Source organism: Myotis myotis, unplaced genomic scaffold (assembly GCF_014108235.1).
Source record: "Myotis myotis isolate mMyoMyo1 unplaced genomic scaffold, mMyoMyo1.p scaffold_m19_p_23, whole genome shotgun sequence".
In the NCBI taxonomy this organism is placed as follows: Eukaryota; Metazoa; Chordata; class Mammalia; order Chiroptera; family Vespertilionidae; genus Myotis; species Myotis myotis.
The window spans coordinates 7,575,355-7,594,382 of NW_023416328.1; the positions used below are offsets into that span (position 1 = coordinate 7,575,355).

General features: G+C 60.3%; 1 protein-coding gene across 5 annotated transcripts in view; it reads right to left on the minus strand.

Moving 5' to 3' along the window:
- The window catches only part of OTUD7A (OTU deubiquitinase 7A), a 79,796-nt gene continuing 60,768 nt past the window's right edge, over window positions 1–19,028 (minus strand). For 3 of the 5 annotated variants that reach the window (XM_036355767.1, XM_036355770.1, XM_036355769.1), the window contains 13 exons: window positions 14,318–14,412; window positions 13,331–13,423; window positions 12,403–12,557; window positions 11,843–12,025; window positions 10,925–11,143; window positions 9,986–10,087; window positions 9,100–9,227; window positions 7,913–8,028; window positions 6,848–6,975; window positions 6,275–6,424; window positions 4,635–4,749; window positions 4,435–4,519; window positions 1–3,045 (listed from right to left, as the gene is read on the minus strand). In XM_036355767.1, the coding sequence (XP_036211660.1) occupies window positions 1,594–3,045; window positions 4,435–4,519; window positions 4,635–4,749; window positions 6,275–6,424; window positions 6,848–6,975; window positions 7,913–8,028; window positions 9,100–9,227; window positions 9,986–10,087; window positions 10,925–11,143; window positions 11,843–12,025; window positions 12,403–12,553 (2,829 nt within the window). In that variant the 5' untranslated portion in view covers window positions 12,554–12,557; window positions 13,331–13,423; window positions 14,318–14,412 and the 3' untranslated portion in view covers window positions 1–1,593. The remainder of the gene's footprint in view (window positions 3,046–4,434; window positions 4,520–4,634; window positions 4,750–6,274; window positions 6,425–6,847; window positions 6,976–7,912; window positions 8,029–9,099; window positions 9,228–9,985; window positions 10,088–10,924; window positions 11,144–11,842; window positions 12,026–12,402; window positions 12,558–13,330; window positions 13,424–14,317; window positions 14,413–19,028) is intronic. The other 2 variants (XM_036355768.1, XM_036355771.1) reach the window with 1 other exon arrangement.

Here is a 19,028-nt window from a genome sequence, read left to right on the forward strand (position 1 = left end):
GATACTCAAATTAGTTTATTATAATTCTTCAAACAAGTAAAAAATACCCCCTCCCCGTGTGTGTATATATATATATATATGTGTATATAATTTTTTTTTTGCTGCTCTTTATGTCCGGGATTAGCGTCCTTTTCTGGAGGAGACGCTGGCTGATGGCGAGCTGGTCTGCCTCCTGCCCGTCCTGAGGGTACACTCTGTGCGTGTCCGGTTTGAGGGTTCCCGGAGGCCCTCCTGAGAGGCTGGCGAGGACTCCCCCATCTTCTCCGTCTCCCTTGGAAACAAGGGCTCCCCTCCGCGAGGCAGGGTGGACGCTGCGTCCTGGACCAGGGGCGCAATCTCCAGAGGTAATCTTGGGCGCAAGAGGCTGCATATTGCTGCGCAAAACAGGCTATAGCTAAGGACACATTTTTTTTTGTTTTGTTTTGTTTTTTTCCTCAAGAAATGTAGGAGGCACCAAAAAGAGGGGACCGCTCAGGGAGGGGGCTGCGCCCTCCATGTGGTGTGGAGCCGCAGGCAGGGGGACCCCTAGCCTGTGGATGAGGAGCTCCCCCGCCCCCCAATAGGAATGGCTGTCCTGTACTGGCTGAACCCAGACAGATGCGGGTGGGGTGGGGGTGGGCTTCCTCCCCGTGGGAAAGGGGCGCAGCCTGGTGTCCCAGCAGCCTCGCCTGGTGGGGGCTGCCACAGTGACCAGAGGGTCGGTGCCTCGCCTCTCCCCTGGGGCAGCCACAGGCCTGCACGGAAGTGTCTTCGGAGGAGAAATGGGGCAGCAGGCTGGCGTCCTTGCTCGGAGGCGGGCAACTCCAAGTGGGCAGTTCAGAACCTTGCTTTTTGGACCTAAGGTGTCTTTGCAGCTCCTGCCGCCTGAGCCGCCCATCCCCGGGGCCATCGCTACACCTCACCCACGCCCTGCGAGGTAGGTTGTCCGGTGCCCATCCTAACAGCGGCGGCGCCCGAGGCCAATGGCAGTGTGAGTGGTGCTCCAGCGGGGGCGGGGCCCTGTGGGGGGAGGTGTTGCTTATGAGATGGAGCCTAAAGGGCCGCAGGGAACCACCAGGGCGTGGGCGCGAGGCCAAGTGCCTCCTCTCCTCCAGGGACCCGGGAGGGGAAGCAGGTGGCGCCCACCACGGAGGGGCGACCACGCAGTCCCGAGCCTCGCGCGCCTTCGCTTCTCCATCCGGGTGGTCCCGAGCGCACACACGTGACCACTGCATGGAAGAGGTCAGTGGCTGACTTAGGAAAAAGGGAAAAATAAAAATAAAAGCATGTAAAACACTCCCTTCTAAAAACAAAGGGCTGCAAATTTCCTTTATTTCGGAACAAAAATACTCTTGCAATGGCTATGAGTGTCCACGGGACGAGGCGGACGCGAGCGCGCGCACCCACTGCCGGCGGTATGACTTGTCTCCTATCCGTCTACTACCTGAGTGGCGTCAGTGTAGGTTCAGGCACCAGTAGGAACGTGGGACCCGACACGTACGTACACGACACTGACACGGGGGTCGCCGGCCGGCCTTCCGGGTGACCAGGGCGCGTAAAAAAAAAAAAAAAGACACCGAGCGCATGGAAAGCGGTCCTTCCCGGGGCGCGCGCTCAGGGCCGGGCCCCGCGCGCCTCGCGCCGCCGCCGCAGCTCCTCCCGGTAGCAGTAGGAGCACAGGTGCTCGGTCTCCGCGCGCCCGTAGAAGGAGCAGTTCTCCCGCTGGCACCGCTGCTGCGCCGGGCCCGGCCCGCCGCCACGGCCACCCTCACTGTTCGAGCGCACGGCTGGCGCATCGGCGTCCGCGAACTCCAGGCTGTCGCGCGTGGCGCCGAAGCCGTTGGTGTAGGTCTGCGATTTGGACTCGGCCGCGCCGGCCGCCCCCGCCGCGCATGCCAGGGCCCCGGGCACGGCACGCGCCAGCGACTCCACGGTGTTGACGGTGCGCAGGGCGGCGGCGCGCGCGGGGCTATAGGTCTGCGAGGACAGCGAGCGGTTCTGCTGCGGGTACGTGGCGCATGGCCGCAGCGCACCCACAGCCGGGGCGCACGTCTCGTCCCGCGCGCCTGCGGTCTGCACGTGGATGATGCTCTGGCGCGCCGGGGGGCTGCGCCCGGGGACGGGTCCGCTGGCACCGGCACGCCGTGTGCCCCCAGGGCCCGGGGAGGCCGTGCCGCCAGCCGCTGCGCGCGCAGCCCGCGTGCCCGACGCTGGTCCTGGGCTCGGGCGTTCCTTGAACTTGAGCACCAGCTGCGTGGGAGGCCCAGCCGGCGGGCCGGGCGATGCGCGCTCGGAGGCCGGTGCGCCCTCGGGCTCGGGCCTGCGGGGCGGCCGCTTGGCGGTGGCCGGGGCTGCGGCGGCAGCGGCGGTGGCGGCCTCGCGGCGGCGCTGCTCCTGCTCGGCGCTGAAGCGCTCTTGCGCGCTGGTCAGGTAGTAACCGATCATCTCCTCGTGGAACTGGTGCCGGTGGCTGGTGAGCAGCAGGCCCGCGAAGATGAACTTGCGCTCGCCCTGCATGGCGGCGCGCAGGATGTTGAGGCTCAGCTTGACGTCGGTGCTGTACTTCCAGGAGTCGCTCCGCGGCCCGCCGCCCTTGTCCGCTGGCGACGCGCCCGCCGCCTTGTCCTTATCCGTGGGCGACGGCGTGGTCTTCTCCGACGGCGAGGTGCTGGCCGACGTGCCTGACTCCTCCTTGCTGCCCTTGCGCGACTTGGCCTTCCGGTCCTTGGCGCGCTCGGGCGCGTCCCCGCCGCCGCCGCTCTTGCCGTTGGCGGAGCCGGCGCGGCCCATCTTGCCGTGCACCAGGCCGCCCAGGCCGCCCATGTTCTTCTTCAGCTTGATGCCCAGCGTCTTGCTGAAGCTGCCCAGCTTGTTGGCCACGGAGTCGGCGCGGGTCTTGTCCTTGTCCTTGCGCGGCTTCTCCTTCTCCTTGTCCTTGCCGTTTTTGCCGTTATTGCTGTTGGAGTTGCTGCACACCGAGTCGCGGTCCGAGTCCAGGGAGTCGGCCAGGGACTGCACGTCCTCGCCCGCCGAGGCCGTCGGGGATTCCGGCTGCGCCAGCGGGGCCTGTGGGAGGAGGAGGCGGACAGGGAGGGCGGGGCAGGAGGAGGCTCAGAGAGGAGCTGTCGCCGAGTGGGACCCATGCGACAGACCCTGTCCCTGCCCTGCGCTCGCTACCGAGGGCGGGCATCGCGGTCCCGAGCCCCAGGGCAGCTCTGGTGAACTCAGGTGAGGCCCTTCGGCGGGGCGCACAGTGGCTCAGGTGCCCGAGGGCGGGAAGGGTCCTCGCCTGGCTGTGTGCTCAGGGCCCCGTGTGGGATGTGGGGGTCACCACGGCCTGGACCTGCTCATTGCAGAGCCGAGCTGCGCCCAGCCCGGAGCCTCCCGATTCTAGGTCGGGAGTCGCTGCCGCCACGCCTCTCCCGTCCCGGGCAGGTACACCCCCAGCAGCGCGGAGCAGACTGCGGCCCCTGACGGGCATGCAGAACCCGGGAGCCAGGCTGCCACCGACTGTCACGTGTGCCATCCGTAAAACGGGTATGATACCGGCCCTCTGTGAGGATTACATCCAGGTAAAGGGCCCAGCCGGCATGGCTCAATGGGTGAGCGTCCACCCATGAACCAGGAGGTCCCCAGCTCGATTCCGTGTCAGGGCACATGTCCGGGTTGCGGGCTTGATCCCCAGTGTGGGGCATGCAGGAGGCAGCCGATCCAAAATTCTCTCTCATCGTGGATGTTTTTCTCTCTCCCTCTCCCGACCTCTCTCTAAAAATCAATAAAAAATATTTAACACAATACAGGTAAAGCTTGAAGTGTGACAGCGCTAGGAGCAGCGCCCCCGTGTCCTGGGCCCCATACTGCCTCGAACATCATCCCCGCTTTACAACCAATGAACTGACGTCTGGGAGGACCAAGTATTTGTATGCTTTTTTTTTTTTTTTAAACAAGTCCCTTTCCCTGGGAATTCACTCCTGAGCTAACAAAATATCAGCCAGACACTTAGAGGACTCCCTGTCGGCACCGGAAAGCGGGGGAGAGACGCAGGGTGCGTGGGGACCAGCGCGGGTTCCCCGGCTTCCCAAGGACGTGCACGCGGCCTCTCATGAACTCCGCCCCGCGCAGCACCTGGTCCGCATCTCGTAGACCTCGTGTGTGCGGGGACTTGCCCACGGTTTGTTTGCGAAATGGGCGTGTATTCTCTCCCGGGGAAAATGCAGGAGAAAAAAATCCCCCGGCAGGAGCTGCGCTTGCCCGCGCAACCATGCGCATTGGGAACCGCCGGAAGTTCGACCCACCAGAGCCTGGGGGGCCGGAGGTTCCCTGCGAGGCTGGGCCGGGGGGTGGGGTCCCCCGCGTAGCCCGGACCCAGTGCTTGGGAGGAAGCCTCGGTTCTGCTGGGCGCCCAGCCCAGGGCCGCGTGCGCACGGTCGCCCCCGGGGCCCGCGCCAGGCTCACCCGCGTCTCCGAGGGGATCCGGATCCACGTCACGTTCATGTAGCTGTGCAGCAGGTTCAGCTTGGCCTCCAGCGACAGGATCAGGCTGCAGGGAAGGAAGACGCCGAGTGAACCATGAACGGCTTGCCGGCAGTCGGGGGAGGGGCGGGGGCAGCCGGGGGGCGTCTGGGGCGGGAGGAGGGGCGCAGGGCAGGGCTTACTGCGCCAGCCGCGCGTTGTCGCTGTCGTCCTTGCCCCATTCCCAGTCCTTTCCCGGGTCCACCGCGAAGTGCAGCGGCAGCAGCTTGTGCTCCGAGTCCGTCAGCGGGATCACGGCTGGAGCAGAAGACAGAGCCGGGTGCCAGGTGGCCCAGGGCGGACGGACCCCCCCGCCCCCCGCCCCGCAACCCCAGGGGGCACGGGAAAGGGAGTTCCAAGGCCAGATGTCTCCGTGACTGAGTCAAGCCCAGGGAGCAGACAACATCTGTGCCCGCGGGGCGCTAGGATCACAGGACTCGGCGGCCGGGCCGGGGTTCCCGGGGTTTCCCAGGGACCCACACAGGGCGTGTAATTAACTCCGCGGCGCGCAGCGCACGGCGTTCCCATCTCGCAGGCAGAGTTGTGTGGGGACTTGCCCACGGTTTGTGTCCGCAGTGGGCGTGCGTATTCCTCTCCCGGGGAAAACGGGGCATAAAAAAGGCCCCTCGCAGGCGTGGGGGCAGGCGCAGGCCTGGTGCACCCTCCCTGCACCTTCCCTCTCACAGCGGGGCTCCACCTCCGCCTCCCACCCGCCTGGGAAGCAGATGTGGCCGGCACCCCCACAGGTGGGGCAGGGGCCGAGCCCACAGCCCGGGGCCTGGGCCGCCTCTCTCAGGGCGAGTCCTCGGCCTCTCCCCTGCGCCTCCCCTGCCGGCCAGATGTGGCCTGGCCCTGATCCAGGCCCCCGTGAGCCTTTGGGGTCAGCGAGCCCCAGGCCCCGCCCCTGCCCTGGGCCTGCCGCCTCCTCCTTCCTCCCCTCCCCCCAGGGCTGGCCAGGCCCCCTGCCCGTCCCCCAGGATTCCGGGCAAGAACAAAAGGCCACTAAACCAGCAGGATCTAAGGCTGAGCGCAGCGCCTGCATCTCCCCGCACCGCCTCAAGGCTGCCCTCTAGTGCTGCTGAGGAGGACGTGCAGCCCTGGGGAAAGGACCCTCCAGCCCCCACTCAGCCCGCCGAACCGGGGGTCCAGGACAGGAGCCAAGGGCGACAGTGTTGTTGCTGTCACTCCTCCCCCGAGGATATCTCCCACGGAGTTTTTTAGAGAGAACGGAAGGGCGGGGGAGAGGCAGAGAGACAGCAATGGGAGAGACGCATGGGTGGGCCGCCTCCCCACCACGGCCCAGGCTGGGAATCCAACCTGCAACCGAGGCACGTGCCCTTGATCGGAATCGAACCCGGGACCCTTCAGTCCTCGGGACGACGTTCTATCCACTGAGCCACACCGGCTGGGGCGAGGACACATTGTAAATAAACAGGGGGCTCTTTAAAGCAGGGGGATCGGGAAGCCTTTGTTCTAGAACAATAAGCAGCTTAAAGTGTTTCTGTAGGGGCACCTTGGGCGTAAGGAGAGGCCTGCCCACCCCTGGCTACTTCCCGGTCCCAGTGTTTAGGAGGGACAGGGACAGGGAGAGAGAAACATCCGTGATGAGGGAGAGTCATGGATCCCTGCCTCCTGCATGGCCCACACTGGGGACCAAGCCCACAACCCGGGCCTGTGCCCTGACTGGAACCCCCAGGCGTGCTTCCGGGGAGGCTCCCAGCCCCTCGCCGCACCTGCTGTAGCCACCATGCTGTGCAGGGCCCCGTGGTGGGGGCGGGCCTACCTTGCTCCCTTTGCTGGTCCCGCTGCTCCATGGACACCAGGGCGGAGAAGTGCGCCTGGTCGTAGGCGAGGACCAGGGGGGAGCAGTGGCACCGGTTGGGAGGCACCTCCAAGGGCAGGTAGATCCCTCCGAACGGGATCGGGGCGAAGGCTGTGGACACAGATGAGGGAGGGCGTGGGGAGCCCGCAGGGACAACGTGGACGGCACCCTCACCCCCAGGAGCCACGGGACCCTGGTTCCTCCAAGGGTTTCCTGGAGGGGCTTCAGTTTCCATGTTTTTTAAAAAATTGACTTGAGAGAGAAGAAGGGAGAGGGAGAGAGAAACATCCATGATGGAGAGAATCATGGATCGGCTGCCTCCTGCACGCCCCCTACTGGGGATGGAACCCTGACCGGGAACCAAACCACTCCTGGCTCATAGGACGACGCTCAGCCATTGAGCCACACCGGCCGGTTTGCAGGCTTCCAAGTTCTTCCAGTAAATCCCGCCTCCTCCAGGAGGTCCCCTTTGGTTTCTCTAGGTCACGGCCGCTCACCCCACCCGCAGTCCTGCTCTGTGACGTGGGGACGCACCTTCCCCGCCCGAGTCCCTCAGCATCGTGTCGGCCACGACCACGATGGGCCTCCTCAGGATGTGGGCCAGGACGAACACGTGGAACTCCTCCAGGCTCTCGTACACGGGGTCCTCGGCGTTGTCCACACTGCGGGGCAGAGCAAGGCCAGCTGTCACCGCGCCAATGGGAGGCGGGTGTTGGAGACTGGACGCCTCCCTCCAATCGGACCTCCATGGACCCTGACCAGCGCCACTGAGTCCATCTTCCTCCCACGCTCCCCACTGATGACAGACACACACGTCCCGGCCCTCCACCCCTCCACCCCTCCACGCCCGGAGGTCTCCCTGGTGGCAGAGGCAGCCACTCAGAGCTCGTGGGAACACAGGGGGCGGCCCTCTGGGGCGTTAAGGGGACACAGCAGGGGCAGGAGGCAGGCTGGCTTCCTGGCCCCCCTCTGCTTCTAGCTCTTGGGCTCAGTCCTCCCGCTCAGGGTGAGGTCTGCCCCGGCGTGGCTGACCGGCCGCTGGGGCCATGGCTACCAGGTCTGAGGGGCTTTCTTTTCTTTTTTTTATTGATGTCAGAGAGGAAGGGAGAGGGAAAGAGAGAAACATCAATGATGAGAGAGAATCATGGATCGGCTGCCTCCTGCACGCCCCCTACTGGGGATTGAGCCCACAACCGGGCATGTACCCTTGACTGGGAATCGAACCTGGGACCCTTCAGTCTGCAGGCCGACACTCTATCCACTGAGCCGCACCAGCCAGGGCTGAGGGGCTTTCTCAGAAATACCCCTGTGGACGAGGGCGGCGAGAAGGCTGCCTGGACTCGGCCCTCAGTGTAGGAGGGGAAGTGACAGGGTGGCCCTCTCCCGCCCCCCCGCTGGCTCACCCCCCCCCCTGCTGGGCTCACCCCCCCCCCGCTCCGGGCAGAGCAGGCTCCGAGACCTTCATCCCGAGTGGAATCTAGTCTGGAGGCGGGAGTGTCTGTGTCCCCGATCTTGGGGTGCCAGGTGCTCCCTGGTTCCGCTCCCCCCCCTGCCCCCCGCCCTGGCCCCGGAGAGAGGGGGAGTGGGGGCGGCACTTACCCCCCGCCCGAGCCGCCGCCGTTCTTGCTGAAGTGCGTGCGCGGCTCGCTGGAGGCCAGCTTGAGCAGCTCCGTCCACTCGCGCTCCCACTCTTCCTCGGTGTACACCAGCCCTGACTGGCACAGGACGCGGGGTCAGGGGGCGCGGCCCCTCCCCCTCCCCGGCCAGGTCCGCCGGGCAGCCCGCTGGCGGGCACACCTGTGAGTGGCCACCGACTGTCCCCATGTCTGACAATAGTTTTCAGAACCCCAATCTCCTTTCAGTGCCATTGGGGGTCCACCCAGCACCCAGGGGGACGCCTGCACAGGCACAAGGCCTGGGCCGGCCATGAAAAAGCCTAAAGGGCCAGCGGGCCAGCATCCAACACAGCAGGCAGATCCCTCCTCCAGGGACAGCCATGTGCCAGCGTGCAGGTGGGCAGGGCGCCTGGCATCTCAGCACCACGGGCGAGGCTGCACGTGGCCCTGAACCGCCGCCACCAGCAGGCAGACAGGGTGGCCCCTGAGAGCGGAGACGGTGGGTCTTTGTGATGCGTTGGTGGGAGCGGACGCGCGCTCACTGCGTTAGGGCCAGGCCAGTGCTTCCCGCCTTGTTCCAGCCACGCACCCCTGGGCATCTCTGACATCCTGGGCCCCCCACCCCGTGACACAGAATTCTTCTTACTCAAAAAGTGAACCCCTGTTCACGTGGAGGAGGCCAAAAAGGCCATGAGCTCGGTCTCAACAAGCTGCCAAAGAACATGGCGTCCACGAGAGAGAAAAACAAAAGGGCGGAAGGACAGCGGACGAACTGAGGAAGAACTCACTAAGGAATTGCTAAAAAATAATATGAAGGGATATGAAAAAATAGCAGATAAAGTTTCAAAACACATCACAGAGAACTGAGATGCATAAATATGCCACAGTATATATTTAAAGCCTGCGTATGAGGCCCCGAACCCTAAGGAATGCGAGCCATTCACTGTGAATAACGCATTCTCGAGCTGCCCCCTGGGGGCGTGTGCCCCACGCTGGGAACACTCACTGGTTGGGCTCATCCTCAGCGGGTCCACCTCTGAGGCTGATGGTGCCCTACTCGCCCCAGAAGCCACTCCACCTTGGCCCTGGGCCCAGCTCCCGACTGGGGGCGCCCACAGCTGCGCCCGGGGGAAGTGGGGGTCCCGGGGAAAGGGGGGCGGCGGCACCCACCTCCTTGTTCTGCTGCGTCTGCTGCCACCGCCACCTCCGCTTCAGGGCTTCCCGCTCGGCCCCCGTGCGCATCATGGTGTACAGCGCTTTCCGCAGGACCAGGTCGCGGTCGTGGAAACCCCACATGCCTGCAGCGGGGGCGGGGTCCGGGTGTGCGTGAGGAGGGGGACACGCCGGGAGGGGCGCCAGCCGCCCAGACCTAAGGGGCGCGCCTCCCACGTCTGCGCGCACAGAGCTAACCCACCCCTCACTGTTGGGTCCCTGTGATCTGCCCGCAGCGCTCCTGGCCGCCACGTGCCCTGTAAATTCCCGCCTTCATGCTTTACCCATGGGGGCTCCCTGCCTGGAATGTCCCCTTTTTAAAAAAATATATTTTTATTGAATTCAGAGACAGGGAGGGAGAGGGGGAGAGGGAGAAACATCAATGATGAGAGAGAATCATTGATTGGCTGCTTCCAGCATGCTCCTACAAGCCTGCAACCGGACTGGGCATGTGCCCTGACCAGGAATCGAACCGTGACCTCCTGGTTCATAGGTCGACGCTCAACCCCTGAGCCACGCCGGCTGGGCCTCTTTCCCATGCTTTCGAGTCTCAGTAAAACCCCGCCTCCTCCAGGAAGTCCCCTTTGATTTCTCTAGATCCCCCTCCCAGCAGTTCCACTCAGGCCTCCTTCTATCACAACAGGTCTTTCCTCGTGTGTTTTCTATGTCTCGCGCCCCCCACCCCACACCCCACCCCTAAACCGTCCTGGCGCTTGGCAAGAACAGCAGGATTGCTGGGGACTCCTCTGGTGGCAGCGAGGCGCGTGGCTCTGCTGAGCGGTGTCTGCTTTCCCCATGCCCAGAGCAGGCCTGGGCGCCGCCCCCCTCCTGTCAAGGAGCTCACCCAGGGAGGCTGCGTGCAGGAGGCAGTTCCCGTCGCCTGTCGTGGCCAAGGGAAGGAGCCGCTTGCAGCTGGTGCACGCCGCGGACCACCAGTTCAGGCGACCTGCAGAGAAGCGCGCTTTAGTCCTCACTCTTTATAAAAATATATTGTTATTGATTTCAGAGAGGAAGGGAGAGGGAAAGGGAGAGAGACATCCATGAGGAGAGAGAATCATGGATCGGCTGCCTCCTGCACGCCCCCTACTGGGGATGGAGCCCGCAACCCAGGCATGTGCCCTGATGGGGAATTGACCCATGACCCCCTGGTTCATAGGCCGATGCTCAACCACTGAGCCACACCAGCTGGGCGAGAAGCTCACTTCAGAACAGAGGCTTGGAGCCGCGGCACCAGCGGGAGTGTGTTTGCTACGTTGGCATAAACCTCAGGGGTTTCCATCTTTTTAAAGATAGTTTTTATTGATTTCAGAGAGGGAGGGAGAGGGAGAGAAGGAAACATCAATGAGGAGAGAGGATCATGGATCAGCTGCCTCCTGCACGCCCCACAACTTGGGCATGTGCCCTTGACTGAGAATAGAACCTGGGACCCTTCAGTCCATAGGCCAACGCTCTATCCACTGAGCCACACCGGCTAGAGGGTTTTCTGGCTACTTTTTCTTTCTTTTATTTTTTAATTCTTACCCGAGGATATGCTTAGAGAGGAGAAGGGAGAGGGGAAAGGAGAGAGAGAAACTCCAATGTGACAGACACAGCATTGGCTGCCTCCCATGTGCGCCCCAACCAGGACCCGGGATAGACTCTGCAACCCAGCAATGTGTCCTTTACCGGGACTCGAACCCGTGGCCCTTCGGTGCGTGGGCAGACACTCTGACCATTGAGCAACACCAGCCAGGGCCACACCGTCTCTCCTGCTCCCTGTGGTCAGTGAGACCAGCCCGCTCACCTGCCTGCTCCAGGGCCACCATGGTGGCCTGCTCGATCAGGTCCCGCTCGATGAAGCTCCTGAAGTCCTCGCTGTACACGCTCAGGTCCGGCAGCTGGAAGGTGTAGATGGGCATCTCCAGGGGGCACTGCTCGCTGCTGCACTCGCTGGCCACGTGGGACCGCGCCAGGGACACGATGGCCGAGCTGGCGTGGGAGATGCCCCGGGACAGGCGCTTTTCTGCGGGGCGGGGGTGGGGGGGAGAGGGGAGACTGAGGTTCTAATTCGGCTGGAACGCTGGGGCCCAGCAAACAGAATCAAACTCAACACTCAGTCACCACAGTTCGGCGGGCTGTGTGCGTGCGTGCGTGTGCATACGCGTGTGTGACCTAGTGCAACAGGAGACACATGGATTTCGTTGTGTAAATAGAAAGAACGTGAAATGATTTCAGATGCTAGGACTATAGAGTTAGAAAGTCCAAGTGATTAGAATCGTCTTAGTAAGAAAATAATACGATGAGGGAGAATCATGGACCCACTGCCTCCTGCATGCCCCCTACTGGGGATCGAGCTGATGGATTTTTAGAGAGAGTGGGAGAGAGAGGGAAAGACAGAGAGGAACATCGACGGGTTGCCTCCTGCATGGGCTGAGGAGGAGCCTGGAACCAAGGTACATGCCCGTGACCGGAATCGAACCCGGGACCCTTTGGTCCGCAGGCCGACGCTCTATCCACTGAGCCCAACCAGCCAGGGCCCAATTTTTCTTTAGACGTTTGCTCAGAGTTTTACTTTTCCTTTTGAGTTTAAAACGGGAAACGCAGACGCTTGGAAGGGGTTCTGCAGGGGACAGCCTGAGCAGGAGGCGGACTTCGGGGCTCGGGCACTGGGTGGGGCGGGACAGCAGGGGACCCGGCGGCCGGCTGGGACCCCGGCGGGCACCTTGGGCGATGTCGTCCTGTCTTGGCAGGCAGGCCCGCTCCGCCTTGTGCCCGGGCTGGGCTGGCTCGCGCTCGGGCGGCTTGGGACCCCGGCCCTCGTTGAACACGTGCGGGAGGTTGGCCGTGTGCACCTGCCGGAGCTGCTCATAGTCGCTCAGGGCGGCCGTCAGGTCCCAGTTTTTGCCTGTGGACGAGAAAGGACGGGAGGTGGCCCGGCCGGCGGGGCTCCGTGGTTGCACGTCAGCCGACCTATGAACCAGGAGGTCACGGTTCGATTCCCGGTCAGGGCACATGCTGGGGTTGCGGGCTCCATCCCCAGTAGGGGGCCTGCAGGAGGCAGCCGATCCATGACTCTCTCTCATCATGATGTTTCTCTCCCTCTCCCTTCCTCTCTCAAATCAATAAAAATATATTTTAAAAATAGCGAAAATCATGTCCCCACCATCGCCTTCTCTCACATTCTGGAGTCCATGTGCCACGGCTGCCCGGTGACAGGCCTCTTCCCTTTCGCCCGGGTGAGGGGGGCTCCCGAGAGGGAGGTGGGGGCGAGGAGGGGCCTACCTTCCAGCAGGTCTCTGGCCAGACCAGGTTCTGCCCCCGTGGACCGAACGAAGTCTGACAGGACCGCGTCCATATCAAGCGTCATGGGCTCGCGCAGGAGGGCCGCCCAGCACTCGGCCGAGGGGGGGTTGGGGAGCAGGCTAGAAACCATCCATCTGCGGGGAAGGCGGGGAGCGGGGTCAGGGCGCGGCCGTGTGCCCGGGCACGCGGAGCCCCTCCCGCCTGCTGGGGGATTTATGTATATAGTGTTCATCCTTATCCAAGGTTACTTTTCCATTGATTTTTAGAGTGAAAGGGAGGCGGCGGGGGGGGAGAGAAACATTGATGTGAGAGAGACACATCCACTGGTTGCCTCCTGCACTGGCCCCAATCAGGGCCGGGGATCTAGCCTGCAACCAAGGTACGTGACCTTGACCGGGAATCGAACCTGGGACCAGTCTGTGCCAGGGCTGACGCTCTATCCACTGAGCACACCGGCTAGGTCTACTGGGACGTAGTTTTGGGCTGGGTTTGGGACGACGCCCTGATTCTCCATGTCAGACGTTAAATCCTAACAGTTGAAGCCGCCAGGCTCCTCCGGGGGGCACTTTTGTGAGGTGTAGCTAGAAGGTGAGAAAACTGTTGGACCTGCCCGGCCAGCGTGGCTCAGTGGTTGAGCGTCAACCTACGAACCAGGAGGTCATGGTTTGATTCCCAGTCACAGGCCCGGGTTGTGGGCTCGGTCCCCAGTGGGTGTCGTGCAGGAGGCAGCCGATCAAGGATTCTCTCTCATCACTGATGTTTCTCTCTCTCTCTTCCTCTCAGAAATCATTAAAAATATTATTTTTAAAAATAAAATTATTGTGGAGGGGAGGAAAGGGGGAGAAAATGGGAGATATCTGTGAAACTATCAACAATAAAAATATATTAAAGAAGAAAATGATTGGACCTGATGTTTATGGCACCAACTAAGAGACTGTCTTCCTCCCTCCGTCCATGCCCCAGAGCCAGGGCTGGGAGTCTGTTCTCTCGTCACCGCCACCTGGGGGACAAACCAGAGACAAGAGCTAGTTACTCTCTGCACCCTGGGCAGGCGGGTGGGGAAGGCGTGGCCTCTCGTCAACTCCACGAGGCTGCCTGTGGAGCTGGGCCAACTGTCCTCGGCCACACCGCTCCCTGCAGACACCTGCCCACCGGCCCCTGCTTCCGGGGGCTTCTCAGCGTCCCTCGTGTGAGCCAGCACCTACCTTCCACCTTCCACAGTCCACAGCTGTGTGTAACCTTCCACCACACACCACAGCGACACACTGCGTCTCAGCTTTTTTTCCTTTATTGCGGTAACACGTATGTAACACACAACTTACCGTTTCACCCTTTGTATGTGTGCAATGTGGTGGCACCGAGGGCATTCCTGCTGTTGGGCAGCCACCCCCACTGTCCACCTCCAGAATTTTTTAAATCTTCCCCAAACGAAGACCCGGCAGCCACTGGACATGAACTCCCCGTCACCTCCCCGGCCCCTGGCGACCGCCGTTCTGCCTCTGGGGCTGGTGCTGGTGACACTGGGAACCTCACAGAGGTGACGTGTGTCACATGTGTCCTTTTGTAAGTGGCCTAGTTAGCTCAGCATAACGTCTTCAGGGTTCACCTGCTTGGCAGCGTGTGTCAGAATGCCTTTTCTTTTTAAAAAAATGTCCGTATTGATGTCAGAGAGGAAGGGAGAGGGACAGAGAGAGAGAAACATCCACGATGAGAGAGAATCATGAATCGGCTGCCTCCTGCACACCCTGCACTGGGGATGGAGGCTGCAACCCGGGCATGTGCCCTGACCGGGAATGGAACCTGTGACCTCCTGGTTCACGGGTCAACGCTCCACCATGGAGCCACGCTGGCCGGCAGCCTGCGCCACCCGGCTGCGCCCACCTGCCGAGCTCACCTGGCGCCATGTTCTCCTAGGTCAGCACTGCACCTGGACTCCTGCCACTCTGCAGCCCCTGCTCAGTCCCTCGGGCTCCTTCACGGCTACATGACCTGCGAATGACACAGTTCCCGAGGGCTCACCCTGCGGCCTGTCCGCTCACTCCCACTTCCTCCGTGGGGGAGGCTGTCAGCACCCGTGTCTCCTGACCTAAGAGTCACTGTGTGAATTCCTGGAGCGTGGCCAACAAGCACGCCCCACTCATCGACTTTATTTCCTCCCTCCATGTGCCCCCCCCCCCCCCCCCCCGCACTGGTTGGCTTCAGAAGGGCGGCTCGCCCAGTGCCTCCCGCTTCCCTGAGAACTAGCACGGGGAAGCGCGGTGCTGATCAGCCAGGTTAGTGCCAGGACCGCATGGGGTCTTTCCTTGCATTCCTCACTTCTAAGTATTCCCTGCCCACCCCCACCCCCGTGCTTTTCTCCTAGAATACTTGCTTTTGGTTACTACCCCATTTTATTTTAAAAAAAATGTTTCTATTGATTTTATTTGAGAGAGAGAGGGAGAGAGAGAGAGAGAGAGAGAGAGAGAGAGAGAGAGAGAGAAACAGAGACATTGATGATGAGAGGGAATCGTGGATCGGCTGCCTCCTGCACGCCCCCTACTGGGGATGGAGCCCACAACCTGGGCCTGTGCCCTGAAGTTGGAGTGGAACCCGGGGCCCTTCCGGCCGCAGGCCGACGCTCTATCCACGGAGCCACAGTGGCCAGGGCCGTGGCAGTCTTTGGGGCCGAGGCCTAGCATGAGGGAGCTTCCATGGTGAGAAGCTGACTTTGGCTGCTGCTTCGAGAGCAGATGGTCGAGGGAGGGTGGGGAGTGGGTGGCAGGAGAGGCGCGAGGCGATGAGTCAGGAGGCCACGGGAGGGGGATGGTCCGGGTGAGGACGGCAGCCGTGGGGTGGTGAGAAGTGGTTGAGTTCTTGACATATTTCCCAAAAGCTGATTTTTTACAGGCATGCAAAAGAAGGCAATAAACAAGAGGGGCAGAAAGCAGATGTGAAGCAAGGAACAAGCCCAAGATGAGATGGGTGGATCTAACCTACATGTGCCACTAATTAAATTAAATGTAAAGACACCAGATGCTCCAGTTAGAAAGGATAAATTGGCAGACTGAGGAGAGAAATTCACTAACACTCTGTCTGTGGAAGATGTCTGCAAGGTACAGATACAGAAAAGGTGACATTTAAAAGGCAGGTGCCCGGCCGGTGGGCTCCGCGGCTGAGCATTGACCTATGAACCAGGAGGTCACAGTGCGATTCCCAGTCAGGGCACAGGCCCAGGTGGCAGGCTCCATCCCCAGTGTGGGGCGTGCAGGAGGCAGCCGATCCATGATTCTCTCTCATCACTGTTGTTTCTCTCTCTCTCTCTCCTTCTCCCTTCCTCTCTCACATCAATAATTTTTAATTAAGACGGTGGGAAAGGAACACACTATGCAAATTGCAATCAGCAGAAAACTGCGGGGGCCGATCACTGTCAGACAGAACAGGCTTTGGGGCCGAGGGCATTCACCGGTGATGAAGAGAACTGCCTCACAATAATAAAATCACACGTCATAGGAGCAGGGACAGAAAAGACCTGAACTTGCCATTGACACACTTTACCCGAAGGACATATAGAATTTTATGCTCTCAAGAGCTGGCGACTACCAAATGTTTTCAGCGCACACGGAGCACCTATAAAATACTTACCACTTGAGCTTTTCTATGACAATGGGTGGCAATACAGTACTTACGTTATTTAAAAATAAAGAACTTATTGGATTTTGGGATGTGAAGCACATCATACAAAAGTCAAAGGGTTACATCACACAAACGATGTTCTCTGGCCACGCCACAGTTCGGGTAGGCAGATACTCAGCAAGTCCCCGAACGCTGAGCAAACCTAGCACACCCTTCTACATAACTCGTGAGGCCTGCTTCCAAATAACACAGGAGGTTGGGGTGGAGGAGGTCAATGGGGGGGGGGAGGGCGGGGGAATGGGTACATCTGTAATACTTTCAACAAAAATTAAGTTAAAAAGTAAAAGAAAAAGCTAAGATCTGGAGTCTTTAAGCAACACAAAGAAACGCTCAAACGAGAATGATATTTTAATGGAAACGCTTCCTTATCTTCAAGCGTCGGTCTTACCTGTTTGTTGGTTTTCTGCCCAGTGAGGGCTTAGGTATGTCCCCAGGTCAATGGACAACAGACTGGCGGCCAGGTAGCCAGGTGGGTGGGGGTGCTGCTCAGCCCAAGGAGCAGCGGTAAGGCAGGAACAGGGGACAGCGAGCAGAGGGGAGAGAGGCGTGCATCTGATGGAGGGCCCTCACCCTCCACGCCTGTCGCTACAAACCCAACCTCACCACGGTAATTCATGCCCATAGCCCACCTCCTGCTCCTTCCTGTCTAGGGCAGAACAGCAGGTGGGGTCCCAGGCCCTGAAGCCATAGATTCTGTCCTCGGTGCTGAATATACACTGTCTTGGTTGCTCGATCTACAAGCCACTGAACTAGGGGCTGAGTCCAGATACTGTCCTAGGTGCTGAATCGACAGACAAGCCCAGACCCTGGGCCATGAGCGCTGTCCCAGGTGCTGAATCCACAGACACCGTCCTTGGTGCTGAACTCACGCTCTCCCAGGTGCTGAATCCACAGACACCGTCCTTGGTGCTGAACTCACGCTCTCCCAGGTGCTGAATCCACAGGCCCCCTGTCCTAGGTGCTGAAACCATAGGCGCTGCCCTGGGTGCTGAGTTCACAGGCTGCTGTCCGAAGTGCTGAAACTATACCAGTGGTTCTCAACCTTCCTAATGCCGCGACCCTTTAATACAGTTCCTCATGTTGTGGTGACCCTCAACCATAAAGTTATTTTCGTTGCTACCCCATAACTGTAATTTTGCTACTGTTATGAATCGTCATGTAAATATCTGATATGCAGGATGTATTTAGGCGACCCCTGTGAAAGGGTTGTTCGACCGCCAAAGGGGTCGCGACCTACAGGTTGAGAACCGCTGCTACAGGCACTGACACAGGTCCTGGATGTATAGACACTGCCCCGGGCGCTGACCTTATAGGCGCTGCCCCAGGTGCTGAGTCCACAGGCCACTGTCCTAGGTGCTGAAACTCAAGGCACTGACACAGGTCCTGGATCTACAGACACTGCCCCGGGCGCTGACCTTATAGGCGCTGCCCCAGGTGCTGGATCACCAGGACCCTCCAACTGGCGCAGCTACGGCCAGGGTTCTTATTCTTCCGTTGCCAACGCCTGGGCAAGTTAGTTAACGTCTACTTCCCCAAAATGAGGATGGAAACGACACCTTCCACGTGTGGTTACTGAGGAGAAGAGATCAGAAAATGTGTGTGACGATGTCAAGGGTGCCTGGCCCAGAGAGAGGATGTGGTAGAGGCTGGAGCTCAATGTATCCCTCCTCGTGCTACTTCAAACAACTTGAGGGATACATGACAACCAGGGCCAGGAACAGCCCTGGCCAGTGTGGCTAAGTGGATAGAGCGTCGGCCTGTAGACTGAAGGGTCCCAGGTTCCATTCTGGTCAAGGGCACATGCCCAGGTTGTGGGCTCAACCCCCAGTAGGGGGCTTGCAGGAGGCAGCCAATCAATGATTCTCTCTCATCATTGCTGTTTCTATCTCTCCCTCTCTCTTCCTCTCTGAAATCAATAAAAAGTAAAAAATACATGTTACTACAAGCACAGCTGACTCACCGGTGACCCTTAGGTGGGGTCATCCATGTGCCTGACCCCCTAAAACAATGGCTAGATGCTCACTTGACACAACTGCAAATTGATACACTGCCAAGTGGTCTGAGATATTCTCATGGACCTCACATAAATGGCTCAGATTTCTATTTTATACAAATCCAAAAACGGGGCGAGAGGGCCAGGGCCAGCTGAAAACACAATAGACACAGATTGGGTGCTGCGGAGGGGGATGCTGGATTTAACCGCCCGTCTCAGCCCCTGCCATTAGGAGCAATTTAAATTACATTTGGTGGAAAAAATAATAGTATTTCAGGTCAAGGAGAGAGAGCGATGACTGCAGCCAGGATAGCAGGAATGAGAAGAGGCGGACAGAGTGGCAGACATTTGAGAAAACGAGCTATGGAGACCTTTAGACTGATTAGACATGGATGCGGGCTGGTGTGTGTGTGTGTGTGTGTGTGTGTAACCTGTTATGTGGTGTGTGTGTGGGATGTGTGTGCATATGTGTGTAGCATGTGTTGTGCATGTGTCTGTGTGGTGTGTGTCTTTGTGACACACCGTGTGTGTTTGTGTCTGTGTGTTTATGTGTCTGTGTGTTTATGTGTCTGTGTGTTTATGTGTCTGTGTGGTACAGTGTGTGTGTGTGTGTGTGTGTGTGTGTGTGTGCGCGCGCATGCACAATGTGAGGAGACAGACACAGAAGCAGGGGATCAGACAGAGTCTCTACGCTGATATGAACCGCCCTGGCCCAGATCGACGGCCGTGCGGTGGCCCATCGGCCCAACAATGGCCGCGCTGTCCTTACTCCAGAGCGGGGACCTGGACGCAATGAGGGCCGGCCACCTGCCCCACGCTGCCACCAGCCGGGGCCCCGCTGGAACACGACGTGCTTCTCTTTCCTACCAGCCTCTCAGGGCTGCGCACGGAGCACCAGGGACCGCTCACTCCTTCACTCCTCCATCCACTGACCCATCCC